The following is a 27,760-nucleotide window of genomic DNA, read 5'->3' on the forward strand; positions in this document are numbered from 1 at the left end:
GTATACATCATACTAATTTGAGTATTTTGAAATCTCAAGTTTTAGCGCGAGCAGCTTTTATTTTGAAATGAGACAGGAAATTGTGTAATATGAACTCACACACGCACATAGAAGTGACGGATGTTTATTGCCTGTGTTTCATGTCCTCAACTTTCTGACAGAAGCTGAAAAGACAAGAGGAGTCAGAGGAGCAGCTGCACATTTACAGTGAGAATAAACCTCAGTGTCGTTATTTATACGCAGACGTTGGATGACGCTGGTTCACTTTCACTTTCTATTGTTGCAGAAATGATTCTGATGGTTCTGTCTTTATTTGTCTTTTTAGTTAACTGCAGTGCAATAGACAGTCATGTTAAGTGGAACCTGTTTCTTTCTGTTGTGGAAGATTTGTGTGAAGTTTCACTTCCGCATGTGTGTGTGTGTGTGTGTGTGTGTGTGTGTGTGTGTGTGTGTGTGTGTGTGCGTGTGTGTGTGCGTGTGTGTGTGCGTGTACGTGCGTGTGCGTGTGCGTGTGCGCGTCAGTGCGTCAGTGCGTAATATAATCCAGTCAGTTACGGACGAAAGCTGATTCAGGGTCAGTCGCTAAAATAGTTTTAAAGGGCTATTTACATCTCTCTGGGACTTAATTTGAGGTATTGGTACCTATCCGTGGTTTAAAGTCGAAAAAACTGCTGCAATGTGTATTTCCATGTCCACTCTGCTGCCTCTTTCTGGAGCTGCAGACAGAACAGGGTAGAGGCAGGCAACACCCTGAGGAAGTACGAAGGGACTGTTTTCATACGTATAGGATACCTACTTACCCCCTTCAAGTAATTCCGGATAGGTAAAGCCCAGAATATTCATTTTACACAATATGGGCCCTTTAAGTTAAGGGTTTAGGGAAGTAGTTGTTATGTATGTAAGGTGAGTGTATGTAAAGTCCCCAGACTGGACCTATGTTGATTGGGGTTAGGGTGAGTGTCAGGTATGAATTGGTTAAGATGAGGGATAAGGTTCTGATTAGGTGGTCCAAAATGAATGGAAGTTAAGGCAAAGTCCTTCCAAGGATAGCTACTCAAACATATGTGTGTGTGTGTGTGTGTGTGTGTGTGTGTGTGTGTGTGTGTGTGTGTGTGTGTGTGTGTGTGTGTGTGTGTGTGTGTGTGTGTGTGTGTGTGTGTGTATTTGATCTAAACAAAAATGGACAAATTTATAATAATAGTAATTAGGGATGCACCGATATATCGGCCGAACATCGGTAGCGGCCGATATTCGCCTCGTTTACTGATATCGGCTTATCGGTAATAAACTTGACTTTCACCGATATCATTGGCCGATGTTCATATTTGTGGTAAAATCGCTGGGCACGTGCCGCGGCTGGGGTAGCAGTCGCTCCGTCGCCCTCCTCTCCGCGCCGCCGGAGGCTCAGTGTGCGGCACCGGGAGGTCCTCATCCGGTGGCACCTCACGGCGCCGGCGCGGAAGGCGGGGAGGGGACTGGGTACGCGGTCAGCGGCGGCCACTCTGGACGCGTGTCGGGCCCTTCTCGCGGATCACCTCAGCTACGGCGACCGCTGGGGGAACCCTCCGGCTGGCGCCTAGCAGCTGACTGAGAACTGGTGCGGACCAGGGGAATCCGACTGTTTAATTAAAACAAGCATCGCGAAGGGCCACGGTGGGTGTTGACGCGATGTGATTTCTGCCCGACACTCAAAACAGGTCAAACTGAGGAGGGCTTGTTAAGTTATCTTGACTCACGCAGTGTAACTTGGTGTAAAAAGTATGAGCGTAGCGTCTGTTAAAGTACTTTATTCTCATGTGCACCGGCTCTATTCATCCGTCTCATGCACAGGTAACAAGGGAATTGACAACATACGTCATACACACAGAAGCCGTAACACATCTAATAAACGGGCAATACTGCTACCGTAAATCAATGAGAAGAGCGTTCTCTGTAATGATACTTTAACAGGGCTGTTTTAGACAGGGTAAAAGGTGCTGTTTTAAATTATCCTTGTGGTATTTTGACCAAAATATGTTACAGACATTTCATTAAGATCCCAAGGAACCATTTCAACTTGCGGTAAAATGGGCCTAATATGTCTCTGTTAAATAATGTTTAGTTAAATCAGAGATTGTTTCATAAATCTGATTCAATTTGTGCTCATTAAAAGATAAGAGTGATGAATAGTGCTTTTTAAATAATGATTTAATTATTTTTCTGGCACAAAAGGGTGAATGAATAACAACAAAAAGAAAATAAACAAATATCGGCTATCGGCCAGATTGTTATTTTAAATATCGGTATCGGCCAAGAATTTCCATATCGGTGCATCCCTAATAGTAATGTAATGAAAATCCTGACAATAAAAGAATAGCTCTCAATAGAGTGCACTTGATCCAGATTCTTATTTTGATCTGCCCTAAATTGCACACTCATATATATCAGTCCCCAAAAACAAGTTATTTTTGTGAAAGAACTCAAAAAGGTGTTTGTCCCTGACGCATAACACATCCTTGTACCAAGTGTCGTGATAATCTGTACTGTAGTTTTTGCGTTATCTTGATTCAAACCACCCTGCTATTCCCAAACAGAGCAGTACGTTCTGATGACCGATTACTTCATGTGTGTTCTATCCTTGCAGACATGGCTGTGTTTGAGAACTCCTCTGTGATCTTGGACCTGAAGAATTTGTCCTACAAAGAGAAGAAAAAACTGAAGTCGGCAGTGACGGAGAACGGAGGCAATGTTTCCTTTGTGGTCAATAAACAGGTCGGTGGATGGGATCAAGACACTAGACTAGACTGTAGTTTACTAAAGCAAAGCATGCTCACGGAAATGTTTGTTGACAAAAAGCACAACTTCCTCTGGTGTTTCCCACAGTGCACTCTGATAGTGACCAGTGACGTGTCCAACCTGAGCTCCAACAGGCTGCGGAGCATCCAGAAGCACCAGACGCCCGTGGTCGGGGTGGACTACGTGTACAGATGTCTGCAAAGTGGAGCTCTTCTGCCTGTGGAGGAATTCAAACTGGATACTTCTCCTGCTGCCTTCTCACCTCTTCTTCCTCTCTCCTCACTGAAGCCTGCTCCATTCTCATCTCCCGGTATTTTATTTTATAAGTTGTAATTGTTTCCCTTTATAAATGTCGGTATTCATATTTTACAAACACAATATATACACTTGGAACCATCAACTGAAGATGAACGACCACACGTGTTCCTAAAAATGAAGTGAAAACATCTCATGTGCCACCTTAATATAGGCCCCCTCCTCCATGGTAGCAGATTGGACATGGAACAAGCTTAAACAAATACATTTATTAAAGATGGTTTCTGACATTTTTGGTAATTCTTATCAAACTGATGGAATTATTCTGGTTTTAATTCGGTGATATCATAAACTGTTTGTGGGCTCTCGCAGACTTTAGTTAAGTGGACATTTCTGCAGGTTTGCAGGTTGGCATTACCCCTTCACGGCGTTGTGACGTCAAGTGTTTAAACAAACCAAAATGCAACAATATATATATATATATATATAGATCACATTGCCATCATGTGCTTTAAAAGATTTAAGCAAAAAACACACAGACAGGTCCTGATGAATAGCCAGCCATTTTTTGATTAAGCTCTACAGCTAATTTAATTAGTAAAACCCAAAAGAAATGACATCACATCTCTTTTTTGGCTCCTAAAATAACAGTGGTTGTACCAAGATCCTATTCAATGCTAATTAGCCTTTAATTAGCCTCTGGAGCTGATTATCCTCCATAATACATATTTGACTAATGATGTCTTGAACATGAGCAGACACTAAGGTGCTCAGTGTTTTCAGACTCATTTCATGGACATAGCTCATGTGCTGAAATTGCAGGGTAAAGCAACCTAAGGCTAATCTGTGGTGGAGGGAGTACTCCAACATTTTACTGAAGTAAAAGTACAAACAATTTGACAGAAATGTTCTCAAGTAAAAGGATAAAAGTACCATGTCAACTTTTCTACTTGAGTAAAAGTAAGTACCTGCTTTTTAACTTCCTGAGTGTAGCGTATTCCCTAATGCAACAATCAACAACATCATTATGGCTGGGTCTTGGTCATAGCCTCTTGACAAATCAATTTGAAGTAATTCCTTCACCGCTGATGCTGATGCTGATGCTGATGCTGATGCTGATGCTGATCCAATTCCCTTCTCATGATTGAATACTTTAAAGAAATAATATGCTTTGTAAAAATGTAGTAGAGTAGAAAGTACATATATCTCCTGATATATGTAGTGGGTTAAAAGGGAAAAGTAAAGTAAACATCCTTGAAAACTGTTCTTAAGCACAGTAACAAAGTAAATGTACTTTGTTACATCACACCACTGCTCCTTATAACAAATACACAATATATGCTGTATCTGTTTATATGTCGCACTTGTTTTAAAATGTACAGACTCTGCAGTATCTGTTTATGCAATCGTGGGTGGAGGGCTGTAAAAGCCTTCACGGTGTACACGTTGTACTGTCTCAACCAGTTGCACAAACCAGATCCAAACCAGCTCTTCAGTTGATTCCAGCACAGTGACTCACGATCACACAGTCAGACCATGCCTTTATTTGGACATTGGACAAAAACAGGTCATGAGTGTCTTTACTTATTGAATCTTGCTCAATAGTTCCCCCCTCCTACTTCTGTTTCCTCATTGATGCATTGTAAACACTCAGGCAGCCGGTTTCACAACGTCAGGTCAAATAAAGGTTGGGTTTGCTTATCAGGTTTGTGCAGCACTGTTGTTCCTCCACATGCAGATTTACCCGAGTGCTAATTCAAACCTGCAGCAGTGTTGTGTGATAAGCCTATTGTGAAGTGCGTTATTAGCAAATCCATCACATCATTCACATAGAGTGTGTTTTCAGGTTCAAATGCAGCTCCTGCAGAGTATTTGAGGTTAAATGAGTAACTGTGTCTGTTGTGCTTCATACTGCTCATCCCAGTGTCCAGAGCAGCAGTGATCACAGCGGCTATTGAGCTTCCTAAAGGTCAAGCGAAGCCTGTGGACTCTGTCGGTCTGACTCCGTGCCCAAAGACTCCAGGGAGGAGCGGAAACGTCCTGGACAAGTTCAGGTGTGATAAACGACCATGAGCTCTTCAACATCAGAGAGTAGGGACACAATGGCGCACAATAAAAACATACAAATTCATTTTACAGACGATAACTCCTCCTGCTTATCCTCTAAAAAACATTTCTTAGACATTTTTAGTTTTTAAGGTATCCCTCCAGTGTTGATCTTCTGTAATATTAATATGTATGTTATCTTGTTATTTGTTTTCTTTTGATTTATAGGAACACTGCTCACTGAAAAGGCTATTTAAACAGCATTACTGTGTTTCAACACAATAATATTCTTAAATATCACATTTCTTCCTACATTTATATAAATTTGGCATTACATGGGTGGAACATGGCTCATAACGGAACACAGTGTTTCAAACCTAGGCCAAGAAATTCCAGACAAAACTAGTTAATTTTACGTATTTAATAGTGTTAAATTTCAGTGTCATCCATTTAAAGATGCATTTTTATATCCACCGCTCACACATTTCAGCTGAAAACAGTTTTCCCATGTAGCTGACCTTTGCACTTTTGTCAATATTACATTTCACAGAATTTACACCGAAACGGATTCTGATCTTCCATCGTATCCGAACGATTTTCAAGTGGCAAAATATTCAATCTTTGAAAAGGTAAAGCTGCTTTTTAAGATATCCACCACCGCTGCTATCATGTCGCCATAATTACTTTTACTAACAAAATATATGTTCCTCTCTAGATAAACAGAAACACTTGGTGTGTGCTGGAGCTGCAGAGTTTTAAAGGAGAGAAAGGACGACAGTACTGTGTGGTGCGGTGCTTGAAGAGTGATGTAGAAGCAAAGGTATGAAGTCTTGTGTATGTCACTTGTTCTGCATGTTAGGTCACAGATGTCCCTAGTAAGCAATTTAGCAATGTAATGAATGTGAGCTTAATATAGAAAACAGAGTCATTAGAGTCACCTCTGCACACATCTGTTATATCACTGTTGAGCGGTTTTACTGCTTGTCTGAGCTTCATCTTTACGTAAATGTCTTTTAAGCTTGCTTTAATAATTGTTTCCTTTGACATATTAAGCCATTGGTATGAATTTTATACTTTCAATTTCACTCATGATTCTGTGCTACTGTTATTTGTTCATTCTGTCGTCTGTTGCATAACATACATCAAACAACAATATCGAAGACTTAATATTGATATATATTTGTGAATTGTTTATTAAAAAAAAATATTTGTGTTTAAAACATGCTGTCTATCATATGGTGCTATGTCAGTTGTGGTTTTTTCTTGCCCCAGTGCCCGATGCATCATGTCTTCAGATTGTCCGTCTGACAGGCGTTCCCTATATTGTAAACCAAACATCCCAAGAACTTCAAACTTCAAATTTGGCACAAATGTTCACTTACATTCAAGGATGAACTGATTAGAATTTGGGAGTCAAAGTTCAAGGTCGCAGTGGCCTCAGAACACGTGTTTTTTTCCTCTTAAAGATGATATCTCAAATGTGCCTTTAGGGAATTTCTTCAAATGATGACCAGTTTTCACTTGGACTTAAAGATGAACTGATATAGATTGAAACAACACTGGTTAGTTAAAAAAGTTAAAAATTCATGTTTGCCAGAATGTCTCCTTTATCAGTTTAGAAAATCTTCAGAGACAGAAGTCTATTTTAGGTCCCATCAGAGGGACAAGTGATTCAAATGTGCGACTCATGTTTCTACTCAAGTAGAAGAAAAAGTTGCATGTTGGAGAAGCATAAAACAACAAGCCTGTCTTTGTGCTAACAGAAGGAGCTGGTGTTTCTGGCCACATCTGAGGACGCTGTAGACGTGTACCAGGCGCTGAGAGAGACCTCGCAGGCTGCTGGTCTGCAGCTGAGACGCAGCATCCCTCCACAGTCCCTGGGCCTGGCTTCCTTCCCACTGCAACAGGTTCAGCACACTCACTGCACAGTTACATAGTTAGCTTAGAGTCTTATCCAAAGCAAGAACAATAAAGCGATCATGAGAAGGGCTGCTGCTCCCTGGTTTGATTGAAAAGTTAAAAATTCATGTTTGCCAGAATGTCCCCTTTATCAGTTTAGAAAATCTTCAGAGACAGAAGTCTATTTTAGGTCCCATCAAACGGTCACACACACACTTCACAACAAAGCAGACAAGTACAGCAGCAGGAAACAACATATAATGGAAGTGCAATCTGGAACCTGGGAAGCTGTTCATATCGTGGCCACAAAGAAATCTAAGTATGGTCACTGAGAGGAGTGAAAATACTTTTGGGTCATTATGATCACTGTGATTTAATTTACATTTGAATCTGTGGCTTTGTTTAGTATCTGAGTGCTGCATTGTACTGTTTAAATGTTTGTATTAACCTATAATCATGTGTGTTCTTGCTTCTTGCATCATTGCTTTGTTGTACAGTTAGATTAGATAGTATGCGTTATAAAGCAAATGAATTATCTATAGATATCTGTAATTATTAAAGATATTTCATTTCTTGTTCCATTTAGCTATCTGGCTCATTTACAGTATTTTGCCTTTCGATTAATGGCACTGTCTCTATCAAATACATTAATGCATTATATAAATGTAAATGTAGCAGGTGCCACTTGTGATCAGGTCTGAGCAGGGTCTGTGATGCAATGAGCCGATCATTTGATTTAGACGTGACTTGTTTGACTAACAGCTGCTGCTGGAGGAGAAACTGAACACAGGGTGTGTGTCGCGGGAGGTTGGCGTCTTTGTGGAGCTGCTGTGGACTGAAGCCCTCGGTCAACTCAACCTCCTCCTCAGCGTTCCAATCTGCAAGCTCAGCCTCAATGACGTAAGGTTTTCTGGACTGTTCTGTCAAACCCAATTAGGTGTCGGACCCCTGAAATTCAGCGTTTTGTTTACAGAAAAGACTGTTGAAATACACTTGTAATCGATGCCTTGTGTTTGTGTGTGTGTGGGTGTGTGTATGTGTGTGTGTGTGTATGTGTAGGTGAGCAGGGCGGAGGGCTTGTTGCTTCAGGCCCAGAGGAAGCTGAACGAGGGAAATGTTACTGAGACAGAGATTCTCATGGTAGAGTTTAACAATCTGCTGCCACACAGGATGCCAGTTTTACTACAGGACACCAAGGTCATCTCTCAGAAACTGGACCTCTGTCAGGTAACATAGACCAAACACACATGCACAACTCATGGAGAGTCACAAAGACAGGCACACACAGACACAGAGAGACAAACAGTATTTTAATTTGTATATCAAAGACCGTAAAGAAAGATCTTGCACTTCTTGGAGTCGCGGTGTCGAGGTCTCATGGAAACACACGCTCGACCCATCATGATGATTTAACCCTGTTTTTATAGCATCAAATAACCAAACTTATCATGATCATGAACATAAGAAGCAAAATGAGAAAATCTAAAACTCTCCTCCAGAAAAACTAGTTGACATGTGCCTCCATTATTTTATTTGGTCCATGTCCCATCAACCCACATGGAGGCAGTAGAGTTCATGATCTATACTGCACACAGCCACCAGGGGGCAATCTTTATACAACATGTGATGCAGATAGCAGTTTTGTCTACAAGGAGGTTTTTAATCTTTGGTGCGTTCACACACCAAAGACAGTAATTTTTAGGCCAGTATTCTCCCACAATGCACTGTTCAAAGGTACATGCATCGGTGGGCCAAACTGTATTATTCCCTCTTAGTAAAAAACACTTGATGATGTGTCTGATGTAATATGTTCTTTACATGCATTGCATGGTTAATTAAATAACTTAATACTTTGACATATTATATCAACATATTGAACCCAAGAAAACTAAAAAAACATAAAGTCCCATATGGAAAATGATGTGTTTTTAACCATAATAACCACAAACAAAGTTGAAATTTTTCTGTCAAACTGATGTAATATTAAGCAATTTGGACCCAAAAATATACATCATTTTCTCACGTCCATAAACTCGGCTCAAACTCTCGTGCTTATCCAGGCTGGAGTGAACGCAACTGTTTCTTTTTTTGTCCAGTTAATTCGAGACGTCCTGAACGTGAGTGAGATGTCTCTGAGAGGCCCCGCCCCCTCCAGTCTGGGGAAGTACCGCGCTCTGAGGTGCAGCATTGAGACCGTTCCTACCGGCAGCTCTGACTTTCAGGCCGTGACATCTGTGCTGCGGGGCAGGTAACGTACAACACACACATCTGTTCACCAAGCCATCTGCAGATGTGAGAGAAAAGCATCAAAGGAGCGATGCTCACCCTGTCTGTCCACTGTATATACCCCAAACAAGGCCAGTGCTTACATTTAAAAAATGCTGTTTCATATCATACAATTTTATCATAAATTATTTTCTTGATCTGTACATAGTAAGGCCTAAGTTATGTCCTTACTCTCTATAGAATTGAGCTAATTTATTATAAGTGCAACGGATACAAATCTCACCGTTCAGATCATTTTTTGAAGAACCAGAAAAACAGGGAGACAAAGCATACTTTGCTTATTATTTATTAATTAACTTTTGCAACACTCCAGCTGCTGCAAATGCAAGTATTGAATATGATTTGTTGAATTGAAATGCAATACGACCAATTGTGACGAAAAGATAATACCAAAGCTCATAATAACATTAGAGATCTCTAATTCAATGTTTTGCTGCTTTGATTTCTTGTAGAGCTGCAGCGCTTTATTTGCCATAAAGTTGTTACTGTCCACGCAGGCTGTCAGACCTCTCATTATCAGTCAGGTCCATCCTTGCAGTTTTTTATCGGTTAATGTGTGGAGCGTCTCACTTTCCATGTTTCCACTCGTGCTCTTCAGCAATCTCCAGATTCAGCGGGTTCTGCGAGTCGGCCGCGGGGTGGAGCTTCAGTCATTTAAGAACGAGCTTGGGAACGTTCAGATGCTTCTTCACTCATCCAGCCCCAGTAACTTTGTAGGAATCCTGTCTCGGTAAGATCCACACATATATATCTATATAACATATACTGTATGTGATCAATTTTACTTTTATTTTGTAGCTCAACATTTTCCCTCTTGTTTTTTTTAGTGGTCTGCTGTTGCCTCACGCTGGAGTGGAGCATCATGGGATAGAGAGAACAGATGTCGGTAATCTGGGCAGTGGAATCTACTTCAGTGACGCTGTCAGGTTAGTAGAGAATCTGAATCTGACGTGGTTTATTCCAAAGATGTGTTCATAAAGATGCCATAAAGAAGTGGAGCCAAATGATCTGGTTCGCCCCCTGGTGGCTAGAGGCGTGGACATTTTCCTATTCTTAGATGCATCACAGTGCAGACGTAGACGACTCTGCATCGATGCAGAGACAGAACATAATCGTCTCTTGTTTCAGTTCATTGTTTAAGCGATGTCCTGCTGCTGAATAACTATTGCCAGCGCTGCATCAAGACTCGGACAGACGGACATTGAGGCCCGATCCCATTAACCGCTTTTCCCTTGACCTCTGTTTTGCGCATTCCTGTGTAAGGGTAGACTGCCCCAATACTTGTAGGGAGGGATTGGTAGGGCCAAGTGTTAGTGCTATACAGCCCTAGAAACAGAGATTTGTCAGACCCACACTTCAAACCGATGGGTACAAGAATTTGCCAGAATGCCTTGCAAATCACCGGTAAGCCAGAAATGGAGCAATTTCTCCATTAATACAGATACAAAAATTTCCCAAATTACAAAAATTATGTTGTATCTTAATGTAGTATCGCTTCAATGTATTATGGAGAATTTTCAATCTCTATAATAAATTGAAACAACCTTAAAAAAAAAGAAGCATGCAAGGTGCACACCTCTGCTGGTGGCTGGCTGCAGTAAAGGTCATAAACGAAGTAAACCTATGTTCCTCAGTCTTCTGTTCTCTGTCCACAGCACCGCTTTGAAATACTCCAGGCCTAGTGTGTCAGACGGGACTCGGCTGCTGTTGGTGTGTGATGTGGCGCTGGGAAGTTGCAGGCACGTGCACAAGAGAGACGTCACACTGACCAAAGCCCCAGAGGGTCACCACAGTGTGCACGGAGTCCGCTGCACCCCTAACACTCGCTCTGAGTTTGAGGTGTGTGTTTGTGTTTGTGTGTGTGTGTGTGTGTGTGTGTGTGTATGTGTGTGCGTGCGTGTTTGTGTGTGTGTGTGTGTTAATTAGTTTTTCCTACCCAATAAGGGGCTCAGATCACTTTGTAACTAATTGTTAAACTAATAATCATTTAATTATGATTATTACCGTTGGTTGTTTGGTTTGTGAACACAAAGTTGTGTTATGGATGTGGAAGATGTCTATAATGTGAAATAACGATATATATTTTTATATCATAATCCCGCCTGTGCTCTAGGATGACGAGTACGTGGTGTACAGTCCTGATCAAGTGAAACTGAAGTACGTGGTTCAGTTCAGCATCATGGGAGAAGAGCTGAGGGAGTTCAGTCCTGCTGTCGACACTTCGACTGAGCCGTGTCCGCCTCCGTCTCTCCAAGGTGAGACCAAAACACCTGGGAAGTATATCAGAGTACAGGGATGGCAGTTTATTCATTGCAATTTGTCTTTTTATAGAAACAACATACATTATCAAGGATAAAAGTATATTTTTGATCCCGGTGGTGCAATTAGTTGTACAACCAGCAGTAATCACGTGAGGTCAATGCACATGAATAAGTAGATCGACAATACAAATAAAACACAATGAGTCATTTATAAGGCAGATTGCAGCAGAGATAAATAAATCTATTCCAGCATCTTTGTGGATTTTGTCTTCAGCCAAACAGTGACAACAGAAACTCACTAAACAGTGGGTGGCTAGAATCATCTAGGAGTGTTCGGACCGTCCTTACATCTCAACCTTGTGCAGATGATGAAGGTCGTTTAGGGTCCTGCTTGTAATGTACACACGTTACAATATCCTGTACTCTCAACGACATGGTTTGTTGTTGTCCATTCGGCTAAACGCCATTTATCAAGAAGGCCTTCGGTGACTTACTTCAAATTTGGCGCAAATGTTCACTTGGAATCACTGATTCAATCTGATTTTAATTGTGCAGTTAAAGGTGAAACGCCACCAAACAGACCTTTTGAACATGATGTCCCAAGTCTGCCTTGAGAGAATTTCCTCCAATAATGACCTGTTGCCCCAAAGATAGATTAATTAATTATAACAAACCTTTTCTCTATAGCATCCATATAAAGAAGGTTACAAAGTACCTGACAAAACACATAAGAATAAAACAACACAGAACAAAACAAGAAAGAAATAATAAGAAAGATAACATAAAAAGAAAGTATATAAACCAGGCTTTTCTGTCGATATACAAAATTATGATAATGGACTTAACTAAACCAGGATTAGATTTCATTGGTCAAATGTCACGATGACCTCATGAATCTGGAAAAAAAGTCCTTGAACTGACTGATGGGCCCATACAACTGCAGGGTGTTAATTCTAATAATAGAACTTTGACAGTTTTTTGTGTGTGTGTGTCTGTGTGTGTCTGTGTGTGTCTGTGTGTATCTGTGTGTCTGTGTGTGCGCAGTGCTCAGTTCAAAGGACATTGCGATAGAGGACGTTAAAAACCCTCTTGATGAAGTGAAGGCCGGACTGTTGGACAGCTCTGGTCAGCAGCTCCCCCTGCAGTCTGTCCATGTGAAGTGCAAACTGATGGATCTGCTCTCTCAGGTGAAATTTTTTTTTTTTACTTTGTTCCTCTTCCTTTTTTTTTGTTGCTCTGGGTTGAATGATCCGATGATTTGATTCAACCTCCTTGAATGCATCAGAGTCATGGATAATAAGTTTAGCTGCTTGCTGAGTTTATGGCCTCACATCCCATTTCTCTTCTTTCCTCTTGTAGGTCATCATTTTCCAAGAATATACCAACAACAGCTCCGAGTCAATCGAGGCCAAGTATGTTTTCCCATTGGATGATTCTGCAACTGTATGTGGATTTGAGGCTTTTATAAATGGGAAACACGTCGTGGGAAAGGTAAAGTATATTTACTGACTGTTTTATAAACCTCTGGACTTGTAACTTTGTTTCTTTATGATTTTATTTCATGATATAATTGACTATTTTACATTTTACTGTTGATTTCATTGTTTCGCGTTCAAATGAAAATCAGATCAAAAAAGTTGGCATTGGGAGTTTGCATACATTTGATCACATCAGCGGTTCAGTATAAAAGTGATGCATTAGCTCATTTGAATGCCTCCGTATTGGTGACACCTAGTGGCCAGAGGCCTTTTGTTTTCATTTTGTTTGTCCATCTCATTATTGTGAACACAGTATGTCGATAATTCCTTGAGGGACTCTCTTCAAATTTTGTTTGAAAGTTTACTTGGACTCACAGGTGAACTGTTTCGATTTCCTTGGTCAAAGATATAAAATCTAGGGTGCTGTGACCTCACAAAGGACATTTTAATCTTCTGAATGCGATATCTCAGAAACCCCTCGAGGGAATATCCTCACATTTAAGTTAAAGTTTCACTTAGACTCAAGGATTACCTGATTGGAAGATTTGGAGGTGAATCCCTTTTATGTCTTGTGAATGTGTTATCTGAAGAACACCTGGAAAGAATATTTTCAAATTGGATGTGGTGGTCATAGGTCAAGGTTAAAAAAATGATGTTTTTTGCCTCTTGAACATGATATCTCAAGATTGTCTCGATTTGATGACAGGTAACGTTTCTGGTCGACTGCTCAGTGGTTGCACTCATTTCTTAGTAGTTATCAAGTGGTCATCGTAGTATGCCCTGCAGCATAATACCCTCACCCGCACCCACCAGAACACAAAGGATTAAGGATTATTATCAAACCCAATTTAATATTGTTTTTGTTTCTGTTTCTCAGGTGAAGGAGAAAGAGACGGCTCGTAAGGAGTACAAACAGGCTATTGAGAAAGGCCATGGCGCATATCTCATGGATCAGGACGCACCCGTATGTCCACCCCATAGACTGTAAATAAGGATGGATGACACGATTTTACTTACTCCAGCTGTTTAAAAATAAAGCCTTAATATCCTGCATACAGATCCAGCCATCTTGTTTTGGAGCTCCGGTATCTAGCGATACACTTGTTTGACCATTCGCGAGTCAGTCTCCGATTTCAATGTTTCACCCATTAGCATCGAATGACAAACAAACTTAATAGAAACATAAAAAAAGTATTTAACTTGAACTTCTTAGTTTGGTCCATCTGCTAACATTGAGGAGGCAGGGATTAAGACCTATACCAAAGCAAGCCATGAGGGGGCGATCCATGTTTTGGCTCTTTCAGGGGGAGCTGTCGTGTCGTCCATCTTTATTATCCACCCTCGTCACATATCATCAGCTCTAAATCTTTTCACGCTGGTTCTGATGTAGATGTACTTTTCTCTCTGCAGGACGTGTTCACCATCAGTGTGGGCAATCTGCCCCCCGGAGCCAGTGTCCTCATCAAAGTTACCTTTGTGTCTGAGCTGATCGTCAGGGACGGGAGTATTCTCTTCTCTCTGCCCGGGAGTGTGGCTCCGTGGCAGGAGAGCGCAGCACTCAACCAGACCACGCAGGTAAGGAGAGCCTGGATCTCATGAAACCTGAAAAGCTAAATGTCCCTATGGAAGTAAAACCTTGAGAACACAAGCTAAGAAGAGTAATATTGTACTTTCTTCTTTATTCTCCTTGTTTTATTTGTATACAACAAATAAAACAAGGAGAATAAAGAAAAAAATGACTGAAATAGCCGCAGATATCAAATAATATTAGACTTAATTGCAGGCAGTAGATTAAACTGTGGTCAAATGTTGCTGTTTTAATCGATAAATGATTGAATATTATGAGCTAGAGATCGTATGACCTGATTATAATTTGGAGGTCAAAGGTCAAGTCCTCTGTAGAATCCTTGCAAATATGGAACAAATTTTTATTTAGACCCACAGATGAATTGATTTTGGTTGTCAAAGGTCAAGGTGGCCTCATATGAGCCTTTAGAAATGTAAACTTATATGTAGACTGAGAATGCAGTGGTTGGTGGAGTCAAACAACCACAGGGAAATGATTCTACTTTTATAAAACTTTATATTAATCAAGAAGTGAAGTGATGCCTTTTGATATTTATATGTCATCTCCTGGCGCTGCATTTGTCATGCGCATTATTATTGTGGTTAATAACAATAATCACCATATAGTATTATATTGAATTATATTGAATTGTTTAAGGGAAGTGAACAATTCCGGATTTCTTGTCTGCAAAGGGCTTAAAAATAAAACAATTGGCAATGTTCTCATCTGTGTTTTTTCTGTGTTTTCAATCACTCGACAGGTCACTCTGGAGAAAGTGTGTGTGACTGATGAGTCAGCAAATACAAGGTTTGTTTATGTTAAGTTTAGGGGATATTTCATACAGTTATTTGTGGATTAAAACTTCTGAATAGAAGTTCTGTCCTGTAGTTTCCTTCCTTATATATTTCTTTCATAATGTACATATGACCATGTGCTTTTTGCTTCTTTCAGAGAGTTCTCCCTGGACATGTCAGTCGAGATGCCCAATGAAATCAGCAGCTTGGAGTGTATCACTCACAAAGTCAAGGTTAAGGTAAATCGGATGTTTCACATTTTGTTTACTGGGTGTTAGTTATTTCCTCTTTCAGGAACCGACAAATACGTGGGTTACTTCTTTTCTAAAGAAATCAAGGTCATATTGTCTAGGAAAAAGTTTGAAGTTGTGATATTGTACCTGTCGTACAGTCTGCCTGCGGTAAAACAATTATTTAATAAAAGGTATTTTGTAAGTGTCGACCTCACATTCAAGTGAAAGAATTGATAATAATAAAAGATTGAGAGATCTACCAGCAGAAAAAAGCAATAATAGCAGTAATTGTGCAACTTAACATGTTGAAATACAAAAGATCTGCTCAGTAAATTAATAAATAACAGTATAAATTTAATTTCAAAACAGCTGTTACAAAGTGTAACATGAAGAAAGGAAATGAAAGGAAAAAAACAAAACAACCAAATATTATTATTCAACAGTTAAAATCAAAGAGAACAAGTGATATAAAACATAAAACTTCTAAAAGTAATAGTAAAAGATAAGTAATATATATTGTTTAACTGAACTGTTTTTTACTGCTATATTTAAACATACGTGCGCGTGTGTGTGTGTATGTTCCCACAGAGAACAGACTGTATGGCAGTAGTGGCCGTGCTGCCAGGACAGGTGATGGGTACGGAGGGTTTCCAGTTGTCAGTCAGTCTGTCCGAGGTCCACCTGCCCAGGATGTGGGTGGAGGAACACCCTGACAAGGACAGTCAGGTCTGTCTGTCCATCTATTTGTCTAACTGTCTGTCACTATTCTAATATCTAACCTCAACCTATCGCCGTCTCTCCTCCAGGCGTGCATGTTGGTTTTCTATCCTGACTTCGATGTCAGTTCCATGTCAGAATCTGATGAAGTCGTCCTGTTGCTGGACACGTCTGAGTCCATGAATGGAGAGTCTCTCCGCATGGCTCAGAGAATCGCCCTCCAAGTCCTCAGAGCCCTCGGCAGCAACATCAGACTCAATGTTGTTTTATTTGGCTCAGGTCAGTTTTTCTGCATCTGTAGTTTTTATCTATATTGTGATTAAACATAAAAAAGTACAAGTTAACAAGATAAGACAAAGTCAAAGTCTAACCCTAACCCTGTTAAAGAGGAAGCTAAAATCAAATATAATAGATTGTGAATGGTATGAACTTGGCTGCCTGAAATAAAGGAAAAAATATACCTGTTCAGTTTCTCTTAATATTGAGCCAGTCGTCATTTTCCTGACCAATTATGATTTTCAGATCACACTGAAGTGTTTCTGACAGCGCAGCCGCTCACTAAGACTCGTATGACAGCAGAGAGCTTCATCAAGGTGAGCTGTGATTGGCAGATTACACTATTTTTCTCAGTTCAACATGGAAGCCAATGTTATAAAGAATATAAGGAATACTGATTAGTATAGACAAAAAGCAGGAATATATTCGTATTAGATCTAAATTAGAGATGCTTTGATTATTTCCCTGGTTATTTTGTAATACCTGATGCGGATTAAACTTAAACTGATTATTATAATCATGGTAGACCACAGACATTTTAAATATTTTTTGTCATTAAGACACATACACAATCCAGTCGAGACGCAGGACAACACACTTTGTGTTTGTATCATTGTTGTCATTCCAGAAACTGACTTCAGACACCACCGGCATTTTCAGCTGGTAAATGGTAAAGAAATTCCCAATATCTCTTCTCCGCTTCCCACTATCAGAACGTCTCTCCAGTGGGCGGCAGCACTGAGCTTTGGCGGCCCCTGAGGGCCCTCAGCCTGCTGCCTCCGTCCCGTGGCATCAGGAACCTGCTGCTGCTGTCAGATGGCCACATCCAGAACGCAGAGTTCACCCTGAAGCTGCTCAGAGACAACGTGCAGCACAGCCGCCTCTTCACCTGCGGCATCAGGTCTGAGCGGGGTCGAGGGGTCATAGGTCAAGGGGGGGTGGATATATAGACATCTGTGAAAGGTGATGGAAAAATAATGATAGAGTGAAATGCAAACATAACTTCCTTGGCAGAGTTAATGACTGTCCTTATCAAAGTACTAGAGCGTGTGTGTGTGTGTGTGCTGGTTTGTTTTTAATTTCGTATGTTCATCTTTGTCGTTTCAGCCCAACAGCCAATAAGCATATGCTAAGAGCTCTGGCCCAGGCAGGGGGCGGAGCCTACGAGTTCTTTGACACAAAAGTCAAACACAACTGGTCAGACAAGGTGAGACGAGGACCAAAGGAGCAGTGGTGATTTTAGCCTGAAATTTCTGGTGGGGCAATTTTGTATGACGTCATGTCACTGTCCCAAAAATAGAGGTAGCTGATATTATAAGCAGTAGGCCTATATAGACCAGTAAGATATACTATGGGATGCATTTTGAGTGCTAGCAGGGTGCAGAAATCCTATTTCATATACATTTCACATCCTTTCGCGCTCAGCACGACACAAAGATGTTGCCTTTAATACTCATAATATTCATCTGATATGTGAGTGAAACTTCTCCACAGACTCGGGGAGTGTTCATGGGGATTGGCCTGTTAGCCTGTTAGCTCATGTGGAGCCGAGCAGGCAACAGGCTGGGAGCTGGAGTCACGTTTCGCATTATTCGAGTTGCTAGGCAGATTTCGTGGGGCACTTTCAGATGTGCCCCAACTCCGCCCATCACCAAATGTTAACTTCGGCCTGTTTGGTTCATGCTCATTGGTGTTTCCATGGCAACGGTCTTAGGCTTGGGCCGTTGCCCCCAGAGCAGAGACGGACGGCAAGAGAGAAGCTCATTTCACAGAGCAAGCACACAGACAGAAACACACACAAATCAAATGACTCCAAAACAAGACTATAATGCTTGTGAGTCAAGTTTATTCACACACACATTCACGCTACTTTGCATATAAAATAAAATAAAATATATTTAGCCACAAAGTATAGATGTATTGAGCTTTCTGCACAACAGCACCATCTGGAGGGAAACGCCACTGCAAAGGAGTATGTGGAGCTTAAAACCTGAACGCTGCTAAAACCTGAACGCTGCTCCTCCATGTTTAGTTCGGGCTCTGGAGACAGAGAGTCGACCCGTCACCTATAATGGTTTAACAACGCAGAACAGATAAGGAATACATTTTGGCTCAGTGGTTTTAAAACCAACTGCAGGATATTGAAGACAATTATAAGACAGATGAAGAATAGGAGTAAAGATCAAAGAACTGGAATCATATGATCCATTTTCATTGTGTTAGTGAGGATTCGAGCAGCAGTGTTCTGACTCAGCTGCAGCTGTCGATTTTTAGAGAGACCTTTAAACGCACCATTACAGTCATTAAGTGGACTGAGGATAACACAAGTTTTTCAAAGATCCCTTATTTCTCTTTTTCTGTGAAAATGCATTCTTGCACACATAGACACAGTTCACACATGCAGTCTTATTTCAGGGGATATATTAAAAGTCAATACAGCAAGACTCAAAATGTGATCCCAGTGCATTTCTACTGTTACAAGCCATTAATTGTAGCATGAAATGTCCTCTGTTCTGGCGGCAGGTGGCACGTCAGGTGAAGCGTATTGCAGCTCCTGGCTGCACCTCAGTGTCTGTGAAGTGGCAGCAGTTCAACCCGACAGCGCCCACTCCTGTGCAAGCGCCTAAACAGCTCCATGCATTGTTCAACGACTGTCACACCCTGGTTTACGGCTTTGTGCCGCATTGCACTCAGGTACGTGATGTTTAAACAGCACAAGGCTGCAAACTGAATCTCAGCCTATTCATTTGGTCAATAAAATGATAAAAACTAATTAAAATCACTGGGTTTATTTAGCCAATTGTGGAAAATGGCGAATAATATATGCAAAATAGTGTTTTGCAAATTCCTATATATACAACAAACCTATAAACCAGCAAAAGTTTCCTTGATAAATGACTGAAATGATCATTATTATATATAGGCCACCCTCCACGGGAACCTCAGTGGTCAGGAGCTCGAAACCATGGTGTCGACGAGTGAGCTGCAGAAGACGAGAGGCACAGTAAGTCCACACACACACTGTTTATAAAGATGGACGGTGTGACAGCTCCCAGAAAGTTGATGCAAGCCATAGGTCATAAACATCGACCAGATTAACAAGATAAAGTAAACATTAAATACATTCTTCTCAAATTTGGTTTCTGTCATTTACGGTTGCACTTATCACAATACTGTTCATAGAAGGGTTTTTTCCAGTAAGGTTGTTTTTGATTAGTTATTTGATGCAACTAAATGGGCCTGAAACATCATGATTGACAGATGAGACTGACCCATGATTGGTCCAGTGTGTGTAGCAGCAGGACCTTGATACTGTGGCTCCACACAACTGTCACCTCTGTAACGACTCTGGGTCCAATAATATTAAAATTGGTTGGAACGCATATCAGGGATATTTTGCTTATTTTATTATTTTTGTACAACAGGAGGACGTGGAGATGCGTCGTCCATCTTTATTTACGGTCCATGATTCACAAACATTCAGTTTCAACAGTCTCAATGGGACCTGCTTGAGCTAAACCAGTATCAACAAAAGCAACACAACTCCTTTAAATGTCCCGCAAAACAGGTTCAACCCCGTGTTTGGGTAGAAGAAAATTACCCCAACTAGTTCAATGTACATATACTGATATAGTGTTGTCACCATGGAGATGAAGAGGGATGATTCTGACGTGTATTAACGTTTGTTTTCAGTTTCTTCACAAGCTCACAGCAAGAGCCCTCATCAGGGATTATGAAGATGGAAGCCTGGATACAGACGAGGCTGAACATGAGGTGTGTGTGAAAGAGTGTGGGTGCACGCGCGTGAGTGATTGCTTGCATGCATGAACTTGTAATAATATCTTTGTGAGGAAACTTTGGCTTATTCTTAAATGGCTTTTAAAAGCTGAAGAATTATTTTTAGGGCTAGAGAATTTCATATACTTCATAAACATCAGTTAGGGTCGTAAAAATATGACAAAGCCAAGATTCGTGGTCATCCGTCCAGTAGTTTCTGCTAAATAACAAACCATGAAACACAGATGAAAACATGGCGGAGGGGATGAGTGTCCTCACTAAAGTAGGAGTTCAAAAATGTGTGTTTGTGTGTGCGCGTGTGTGTGTGCGTGCGAGCGAGTGTGTGTGCGTGTGTGTGTTTTGATGTCTATGCGTGTGTGTGTCGTCCAGTCTAAGCTCGACATGTTGTTTTTTTACCAGGGGAAGAAAGCGGAGTTGAAGACCTTCATTGTCGAGTTGAGCAAAGAGTTCTCCATCTTGTCTCAGTTCACCAGCTTTGTGGCCATTGAGGAGAGGGTTTGTGCAACTTTCAACCTTTTTCACATCAATATTATTATTCTCTAATAATTATCTAGGACTAAACATCGTAGCCACCGACCCAGATTGCACGGGTCCATTTCTGCAAACCTGCACCCGTAACGTTCCGTCCCGCCCCAACCTGGGACCCATAGTTATCTCCAAGTCCAATCTGGATCATCCTGGACCCGTTTACATGTGTCACCTGACCCGACGAGATGAAACACACATACTACATACACACTCACTGACATCAAACTGGTTCTGGCCTCTTCCCATTTTGTTGGTGTTGTGTTCTTAGAAAAATAAGGCAGCACCTGTGTGTGTGAGTCATTTGAGCAGAGGTGAAAGTGTCAAACGTGCTTTCATTGGTTTCGTATAAGCAGATGTAGGCGTTAAAAATACTAAGGAAAATTGTTGAATATCCGATTTCTCGAGCAACGGTAAACGTTTGGTTAATTTGTGCCCATGAATTTAAACAAACATATTGTTTGACCATTACACAGATTTTTTCCCCTCGAGTACCCGACCCGGTGCAGGACTTTGTCCCCCGACCCGCTCACACTTCATGTCCTGGGTTTTTAGGTTCTGTCACATCATGTTTTTTTATCACCCAGCTAACCACAACTCTTGACCCTGTTTTCAGGACCCTGCAAAACCTGAGGAGGGTTTCACAGACATCCCCCAGTTGATTGCAGAGGAGGATGTGGACTTCCTTCCCTACATCAGCTGGAATATTCCTCAGGATAGTGAAGATGATGATGATGAAGATGATTCACTGAGTTTTGAAATGGAAGAAGAGCTTGGTGATATTTCGGGTTCCAGGTTTTATGGGGTAATCTCACACTGTGTAGTTTAATCAGAGGGGAAGGGCTGATTTACTTATGATTTACTAATTCTGCATTTTTCTCTGTTTTAGGACTTTTCAGATCACGTTCTAGAAGGAGCCACATGGACGGTAACAAGCTTAATCTGTCCTGAGTTTTTCCAAATGTTTTTTCCCTTCATGCATAAACCTCAGTGGCACATTTGCTTTTCTGGCACATAAAACAAAAGCACATATTAGACATAACAAACAAAAGAATAACAGTTAATAGGTCAATTAAACCTAAATCACGTTTTGTGATGTACCAGTGCAGTGCATGTTCTAAACCTAAGCATGTGGTAATGCTCTGGAGTCTAGTTCAGAATTATAGCAAGTGCTCCTATTATTGTTTGTCTGCAGAGCTTTACCAGCCTATGGTGCGGCAGTGAAGCTAGAAATTGTCATCTGGATTCTCTGCACTGAAGATTTTAAAGCCCCTGTTTTTCATAAAATGAAACAGATTTTTATTTGTTATTCTTCACGTGTGTGGCTTATATATATTAGTTTTAATGAAATTACTTAACTAGTGTTAAAAGTCAGCTTCTTCAGAGTTCTGTTAAGCATCGGACACAATATTCAGACCCAAAATAGAAAACTCTGTAATTCAGCTCGATAAAAAGCATTCCAGCAATCAAATGATGAATTTACTTTTACTATGTTAAAAATTCTTGAGTGTTTCTAATATTAATTCTATGAAGGCTGCTGCCATGACGGAGATCAGCACCCAATACACCCAATAATGTCTGTGTCGGTCTGATATGGTAAAATCAATAATTATTTTATCAAAATTATCTATTAGCCAATTTGAGCCATGTTTTGACCCAGTCGAAGACCGATACTGTAGTTTATCCAAGGACGTAGAAAAAGACATGGACAACTGTTTACCTGTTCATTTAAATGTTATTAATGTTGAATAACGTGTCTAAATGGCAGAAATTCTAATGCCACACTTCCTTGGGCCATTACAAATACACCTGCCAATCGTGAAACGGATAAGATGAACAGTTCATGAGATACGCAAACTAACGTGCACACAGACATTTGTGGATTGAGGTGGTGGATACAGTAATGGGTTCATCCTGCACATATGAACATACAGTAAAACAGAAGACCAGAGCAAGATCATCATTGTAGAAACTCCTTAGAAGTCAGTGACGTCAGGAAAGATTACCGAGCATTTAGTATTATGGTGGTGTGTCTGAATTACAATCAGCTTGTAGTCGTGTGTGAAAGCAAGAGGTTTCAAGTTTAGTTTTATCATTTGATTGCAAAAGCGAGGCCCTGACTTCTTCTTGGTTTTTCCTCATTTCTTTTGTAGGTTTCCTGCAGCGCTGATCATTATGTACCAATGATGTTAAGCTCCAAAACAGAGGAGGAGAATCCTTTTGATCTTGATTATCTATCACTGGATAATGGGGAATATACTCCTCTTCCCTCTTTTCATCCTCGTCGATCTGTTGGGGGGTTTTCCTTATTTGCCCAAGTCCCAATGCAAGCCTCTGCGATCCCTCCACCTCCACCTTTTGCCCTAACCTCAATTCAAGCCTCTCCGATGCCGATGCCTCCACCTCCACCTTTCGCCCTAGACTCAATTCAAGCCTCTCCGATGCCTCCGCCTCCACCTCCACCTTTTGCCCTAACCTCAATTCAAGCCTCTCCGATGCCTCCGCTTCCACCTCAACTTTTTGCCAAATCCTTGATTCAAGCTTCTCTGATGCCTCCACCTCCACCTCAACGTTTTTCCAGAACCTCGATTCAAGCCTCTCCGATGCCTCCGCCTCCACCTCCACCTTTTGCCCTAACCTCAATTCAAGCCTCTCCGATGCCTCCGCCTCCACCTCCACCTTTCGCCCTAGACTCAATTCAAGCCTCTCCGATGCCTCCGCCTCCACCTCCACCTTTTGCCCTAACCTCAATTCAACCCTCTCCGATGCCTCCGCCTCGGCCTCAACTTTTTGCCAAATCCTTGATTCAAGCCTCTCCGATGCCTCCGCCTCCACCTCCACCTCCACCTTTTGCCCTAACCTCAATTGGAGCCTTTTCGATAGGTAGGGCTCTACCAACTACATCTGCCCAAACCCAAATTCAAGCCTCTCCGGTGCCCCCGTCTCCACCTCCACCTTTTATTGCTAATGAGACAATGAGACGACTTCGAAGGATGGGTGGAATACCTTGGGATATAGAACCTAGCAATAGTTGTACGTCTCTTTATCAAACTTTGAGTCGAAGACCTAGATCTTTGTCCAAGACCTACGGCAGCATTTCTCCTCCCGTTGCTGCATCCGGCTCGAGTAGCCCTAACCCTAACCTTAACCCATCGGATGATTCGCTCATGTCTTCTGAAGAAACAGAAGGATTACCATCTTTAATCCAAGCATTGAAGCAGCCGCTCAGTCCAGTGGGCGAAGCCCGCAGTGGCATTTACAGTTCTTTTTGGATGGATGTCCCTGAATCATTGGTCCAAAGGAAACCTGTATCGCTTGATTTATCGGATATGAGTATGTTTGATTCATGTCTCCCTTCAGATGGAGGCGATGAACATAGAAGATACGAGAGTGTACTTTGCTACGGGTGAGTCCTGAAAGAATGTTTTTTATAGATATGCTTCAATATACAAAACACTTATGATTGCTCCTGTACAAAGTAGCTGTCGCCTAAAATACCTCCAATCAGAATACTGACACGGCTCTCGTTGAGTAAGTGAAGACTTATCGATGGATTGCTTTGAATATATCATACCTTTCACAGTTATGTAATATTTACGTAATTTTTTTTTTTTTTTAAATAATGCATTGGTCTTGATGGAGAGAAAGAAATAAGGTGACTGATATTGTGCGTGCGTTAGTGTTCGCATTTTGCTGCGAATCCAAGTGAATATCTGGATCTAGTGGATTTGAATTTGGTTTCGTGAGGGGTTGGGATCATTTCAGCAACTGTACAGTAACAAACCTGTAACTTATGAAATCCGTGTATGACGAATTTTGCTACGTGCATTCGTTCTACTTGTCGAAGGCACGAGAAGAGGAGATGTCACAGTCAGAAGGAAATAATAAAATGGATGATGAATGAATTCCATTTAGCTGCTTCCATGTCAGGGTCCTGGTATTTTACATGCTGGTCTACTCGAAACAATCGATTATAATCGATTATAAAAATTGTTGAAAAAAAGTGATATCATCGATTAGTCGGGTCTGTTATTACGAACACTGGCAACGTCTCCTGAGGTGGGGGCAGTGAACCAGCCAATCCCGTGCCTTGTGTCTCTCATGTTGCGACAGTATATCCTCTCAGGAGTTAATGTTTGAAAATATATTTCATCATTCTAAATATTCAAAACGATATCTTTGATTCAGATTTAAATACCCAAAACTCTAATTTTCAACAAATGTAATTACATAGTGAGATTGAAATTATTTTTGTAATTAATGTCTGTTTTATTTCATAAATCTACAATTCAGTAGAATAATATTATAATATACTCAAATCTTTCATTCTAGCTACCGATAAACAATTTAATTTTGACTAGTCACAAACAACTGACTATTTCAAACATATTTTTTTGGCCACTTGAATTTAGATGAATTTAGGACATCTTGAACTTGGATTTTGGAAGTCAGAATTAAATTGTAGGCATCTGAAACTGGAATTAGAGTCATTATTAATTCAGCAATATCTGTAATACATGGAAAAGCAACATTGTACAAGAAGGTTGAAATGTAGCTTTTAGAATCGAAAAAGATAAGCGAAAGATTAATCAATTATCAAATTGAGTCGTTATTCTCAGCCCGAAACGGGACACTTAGCCTGGACTGAGACATCTTTAATTGCCCCAGTAAGACCTGTGCTTTACCTGCTGTGACATGTTCCTCATTATTATTTGTGTTTAAGAAAGAAAGAGAACGTCAACATGATCGTGTGCCTACGTTTCTGGATGTGTTCAAATTCCGATGAGTGTCAGATGAGTGTCATCGCTCACTCCGTGTTCTGCTGTGATTGTTGTTTCAGGAAAAGGTTGAAACGCCGTGATCAAAGGATGCTCAGATGGGATAAGATCTTCCAGATGCAACATTCGGTAATATTTGTTATAGTTTATCGGTTCTGCTCGAATGTTGCCAGCATACATATGAAACCGAACTGAGGTATTTGTTTGTTGCAGGAGGGCTACTGGGAGTTGACCACAGAACTGGGTGAAAACCTAAATGTAGATGTCAACTCCTTTGTCAACGTGTTCCTGAAAAACAAAGGCATCTGCTCTCTGGGTGAGAACAAACCTGTTTTTAAATCAGATCGGATGTGGCTGTGGACAGAAACAACTACACCACAAATTGTAAATGTACTCAGGTTCGTTGTGACAGCAAGCAAAACGATAGTTAAATTACAAAAAATGTATGATGGTCTGACGACTGCATTCAACTTCAGTTTCAGCTTCATCACTTTGACTGTTCGGGTTGAAATTTGCACGATATCTCATAAACGCCTTGAGGGAAAACTTGGTCAAGGTCACAGTGGCCTCACAAATCAATGTTTGTGGCCTCTTGATCATGATATCTCAAGTCTTCACTTTGACTCAAAGATGAGCTGATTCGATTTGTATTGGTCAAAGGTCAAACGTCATGGTGGCCTCATCTGAATCTAAAATAAATGTATGTAGACTGCACCTGTTGGCGGTTGCATGCAACCACAGTGGGTGTATCAAGTTTATCTATAATGGCTTCTTAATTGTTTCCATTTCAAACAGTTTTCCCACTTCAAAATTTAACTTTTTTTATTTTAAATATAAGATCACCATGTTCCACCTTCACCCCTGTTGTTGCCGTGCAGATAAACCAGCTCACGGCAGAGGACTCGGTTGTCACAGCGGGTCAACGGGGCTAATGGAATTCAATTGGCACCACTTGAATGATTTGTGTGTGTGTTGCAGGTGTGAGGGCCCACGCAGATATCCTGAGGCTGGTGGCAACTCTTCTGGTTCTTCAGATGATGAGGGAGGAGAAACTGGAGGAAGGCAAACTGCTCCGCACCCTCTTCTGTCTGGATGACTCCGCTCAGCCCAGGTTCGTGCACAACAACACAAAGACTGTGACATTGATGACTTTTTGCAAATTTTTTTAAACACAGCAAGCTTGCTTTTTTGAATTCAACTTATTAAGCTCGAAGCCTCTTTTTGTAGCTAACATTTTAATACTTTTTTCGGGTCCGTAGGCCACAGCGTTGGGACGAGGTGAAGAAGGCAGTGAAGTGGGTTTGCTGGGCTGACAAACAGTACCCATGCATCTACAGCCGCCTGGAGTTTGGTTGGAGCTGGGAGTCGTCCACCCGTCAGCTGCTGGGCTATGAAGGGCTGCCCCCATTCTCACCACTCAACGGTTTTATCCAGCCGACACCCTGGGGCGGTAACAGGAAGCTGGTTCGTTACTGATGAGTTCTCTGTATTTCCCAGAGACACCCACCCCCTCCAGTCACTAGACATTGGAGTTTTTTAACGGGTGGGAAATCTTAAAGGGCTGTAAAACAAAACCCAGACTTTTCTTTGTCAAACTTTATAATCTCATTAATGTGCTCCTCCAGTAAGATTCGTAAGGTGTGGCTCATCAAAATGACTTAATTTACTTTCAATTTAAGATTTTATTATTTTTTGTCATTATTATTGACAGGGCGGGGTTTAGCTTCATGATGGAGTCAAGTTTCCATGTAAAATATAAACATCACAATCTGTTCCAACTTTTTTCTCACCTTCCCTTCAGTAATGACTTTACATTCATTCACATCATTATCCACACACACTGTGTGCTGCTATGAATACTACTCTAGTGTGATTTTAAGTTCTGATTTTCCATATGCAGAAATACATAAAGTGGGATCCCAGAATTGTTCTTTTCAGTTCTGCAATCTGTTCCATTTGCTTGAAATATACATGATTTGCAAAACGTAAATTTGAGGCTGTCTGAAAATTCGCTGTTCTCTCACTTCACCGGGTTCTCTCCTCAGCTTAATAAAGTTGTGCAAACTCTTCAA

General features: G+C 41.0%; 1 protein-coding gene across 2 annotated transcripts; it reads left to right on the top strand.

The window, feature by feature from the left end:
* The first annotated feature begins 75 nt into the window (after positions 1–75).
* On the top strand, positions 76–27,760 carry parp4 (poly (ADP-ribose) polymerase family, member 4). Of its 2 annotated transcripts, none has more exons than XM_053440609.1 (36): positions 76–207; positions 2,624–2,751; positions 2,863–3,085; positions 4,955–5,084; positions 5,627–5,705; positions 5,792–5,896; positions 6,840–6,983; positions 7,738–7,875; positions 8,035–8,202; positions 9,072–9,223; positions 9,860–9,991; positions 10,089–10,187; positions 10,917–11,100; positions 11,375–11,516; positions 12,567–12,709; positions 12,882–13,013; positions 13,878–13,964; positions 14,411–14,575; positions 15,328–15,374; positions 15,519–15,600; positions 16,183–16,320; positions 16,401–16,590; positions 16,834–16,904; positions 17,301–17,488; positions 17,695–17,794; positions 19,111–19,281; positions 19,511–19,591; positions 20,281–20,361; positions 20,785–20,880; positions 21,527–21,715; positions 21,800–21,838; positions 23,064–24,316; positions 25,751–25,817; positions 25,902–26,004; positions 26,667–26,799; positions 26,948–27,760. In XM_053440609.1, the coding sequence occupies exons 2-36, from the start codon at positions 2,626–2,628 to the stop codon at positions 27,162–27,164; spliced, it is 5,595 nt and encodes a 1,864-aa protein (XP_053296584.1). In that variant the 5' UTR covers positions 76–207; positions 2,624–2,625; the 3' UTR covers positions 27,165–27,760. The 2 variants fall into 2 exon arrangements, with proteins under 2 accessions (XP_053296584.1, XP_053296585.1); XM_053440610.1 differs by lacking the exon at positions 76–207 and adding an exon at positions 524–632.

The sequence above is a fragment of the Pleuronectes platessa genome, chromosome 14, assembly GCF_947347685.1.
Source record: "Pleuronectes platessa chromosome 14, fPlePla1.1, whole genome shotgun sequence".
Lineage (NCBI taxonomy): Eukaryota > Metazoa > Chordata > Actinopteri > Pleuronectiformes > Pleuronectidae > Pleuronectes > Pleuronectes platessa.

Excerpts from the sequence above, each read along its gene's own strand:
- parp4 (XM_053440609.1), top strand. The coding sequence starts at position 2,626 with ATGGCTGTGTTTGAGAACTCCTCTGTGATCTTGGACCTGAAGAATTTG. Across the intron at positions 5,897-6,839 it reads AGAGTGATGTAGAAGCAAAG|AAGGAGCTGGTGTTTCTGGC; the intron begins GTATGAAGTCTT and ends TTGTGCTAACAG. Across the intron at positions 15,375-15,518 it reads GATGAGTCAGCAAATACAAG|AGAGTTCTCCCTGGACATGT; the intron begins GTTTGTTTATGT and ends TGCTTCTTTCAG.